Below are 2641 nucleotides of genomic sequence, written 5' to 3'. Positions count from 1 at the left end.
ATGCAGTAATTTCTCTTATTCTCCAAGGCAATATTTTATTTCCATTTTATACCTGTGGAAAAGGTTGCTTAATTAAAAATTCCAATAACCACTCACTCGTATGTCAGAAGTTCAGACAGTTTGGGTTTGATGCCGATACTGCATAAACAAAATCTAGCCAGGTCTCTCACCAAATTTTATTACAGTCATCGTTTTATAACAATTGTGAATCATCACGTTAATTCCTTTGGACATCAAAGCACTCGGACTGTCTGTTTAAAAATATTTATCAGAGGATGAGTGGGAGGGAGAGAAAGTAAGAATGTATGCGTACATGTAAAAAGAAACAGACGGATAAGATGGTATTTATATTTAACCAATTCTGTTAGGACTTCAAACAGGATTTTCTTTTCTTTTTATATCCAAAATACATTCCTCCCAATTTGTAGTTTTTCTTTTTCATATATACAAGGACTGTTTAACCAGTCTTTGGTTAAACTTTCACAATGGGTAAGCAAATTTTTACTCCAATGACTTTAGTATGACACACGAGACTGGTATTTAAAAAAAAATTGGTGCTTTTTTTTTTTCATATCAAGACATCGTTCGAAGCTTTCTTCAAAAAGTTATTGCAAGCTATTCTAACGAACATTCGAAATTGCAGTTTGTGGTGGCTGTACGTTGCTTGTAGCTTTTTGTTTCAACATTGTCCAGTCAAATGTATAATCGTACTGATAATTAAGAGTACGAAAAAGTATGCGGAAAAGCTGCCTGAGGTACATATAATCGGGAGCTTCGGCAAAACGCAATCCACGGCAATAATTCAAATACATAGCGAATTCTGCAGGAAAACCTTTACACAGGGCTTCGACGGGAGTAGACATTTTCCTCTCGCTTATCTTCTCATACTTCTGTTTTTTGGTCGCCGCTTTCAGACCTTGCCAAGGAAGGCTACCACGATTGAAATACATCAAGACATAGCCAAGGGATTCCATATCGTCCCTACGACTCTGTTCGATTCCCAAGTGAGCATTAATGCTAGCATAACGAGCAGTTCCGGTCAAATTTTTATCTTCACGATATTCAATATGTACGCGTGTCTTACCGTCGCGATATTTTTTAGCCAAACCAAAATCTATCATAAATACCTTATTACAGTGACGTCCAATTCCCATCAAGAAATTGTCAGGCTTAATATCTCGGTGAATAAAATTTCTGTTTTGAACATACTCGACACGCCCTATCATCTGGTCCGCAATCATTAAAACAGTTTTCATGGTAAATCGCCTTGAACAGAAGTTGAACAAATCTTCAAGGCTCGGCCCTAATAAATCCATAACAAGGATATAATAATCTCTATCCTGGCTACACCAACGAGCATGAGGAATGCCGACACCTCCTTGCAAGATTTTATAGAGTTTACTTTCGTATAGAAGTTGAGGGTGGCGAGCATCGACTGGCTCCAATTTAACAGCGACTTCCTCGCCATTTGTTATGTTGATTCCTAAGTAAATATCACCGAACGACCCACTACCAATTTTCCGCAATAATCGATACTTCCCGCCAACGAAAAAGTCATTCCGACCAGATGATCTTTCGCTGCTTACATCCATATTAAGTTCTTAGTTTGCACACAAATTATTAGTATAGTGAAATGGTATTAAAGATATACTACGCCAGCCCAGACTGGCTGCCATTTTGGATACTATAAAAAATCTAAGCCCACAATGCCACGCAAAAGTAATATCCCATAATATTAGTACCTAGACCACTGCGCATGCGAACAGGAAGTTACTACTTTATCTGAATAAGCTTAACTTTATAGGTTTTCAATTTATCAATTTCCATGAGAATTATTTCATATTTATATATATATTTTGAGCGAATCAAAAATAAAAGTTTCTATGTATTTTTGAGCGAATCAGAAATAAATTTAAGAAGAGCAGGGTGGAAAACATATACAATAAAAAAAATGTCTTTACTGGGTATCATGTGAAAGTTTTAACTTGCTGATAAAATTTCCTATTTGTTATTTTTATACAAAGCTATTTACACGACCTCATCTCCAAAGGGACAAACCCGTTATCTTGAAGTTTTTTTAAATTTATTTCTTGTTAACGGTTTCGATATTGAACTTAACTATCTACGTATTTCATTATTTTTTTTATCTTTAACCAGCGAAGGAGGGAGTAGTGTCGATGTACTTTGTAGGTTCTCGCATTAATGCAGTCCAATATTTCAAGATATGTTGATTTTAAACTCCCTCTAGGTTTAGTTCACTTTTTATCCCTTGGGTCAATAAATATGAAAAAGAAAAATAAACACTTGTTCGTCATTCTCCCTCATAAAAGAATGGTTTTCTGACTTGTTAAAAAAAAAAAGGAACTAATAATTAATGAAAAGTAAACAACAAAGAAAATATAATTTGGTTGATATAAATTTTAGGAAAGACTTCGGTCCCCCCCCCCCCATTTTCTCCCAAATTTGTTTATTTTTAAAATTTTCTTTGCTGAAAACCCCCGTTTTCGGATACGGAGGTTCCGGAAAATTGCCAAAAATCGGCATTGTCAAATTTCACCCCACCTTTCCTCCCCAAATTCTTCAATTTTGACTTTTTTCTCAAACACTAACCCTAACCCTAACCCTAAAACCCTAACCCTAA

General features: G+C 35.5%; 1 protein-coding gene across 1 annotated transcript; it reads right to left on the bottom strand.

The window, feature by feature from the left end:
* Positions 1–521: 521 nt before the first annotated feature.
* LOC106875715 (casein kinase I-like) lies at positions 522–1713 on the bottom strand. Its single transcript, XM_052966353.1, has one exon. The coding sequence runs from the start codon at positions 1590–1592 to the stop codon at positions 621–623; it is 972 nt and encodes a 323-aa protein (XP_052822313.1). The 5' UTR covers positions 1593–1713; the 3' UTR covers positions 522–620.
* Positions 1714–2641: the final 928 nt, after the last annotated feature.

This window comes from Octopus bimaculoides, chromosome 3, assembly GCF_001194135.2.
Source record: "Octopus bimaculoides isolate UCB-OBI-ISO-001 chromosome 3, ASM119413v2, whole genome shotgun sequence".
Taxonomy (NCBI): Eukaryota; Metazoa; Mollusca; class Cephalopoda; order Octopoda; family Octopodidae; genus Octopus; species Octopus bimaculoides.
The sequence above is the reverse complement of the archived record's forward strand: the minus strand, read 5'-3'. Positions and strand labels throughout refer to the sequence as shown.

Coding starts and splice junctions, on each gene's coding strand:
- LOC106875715 (XM_052966353.1), bottom strand. CDS start 1,592: ATGGATGTAAGCAGCGAAAGATCATCTGGTCGGAATGACTTTTTCGTT.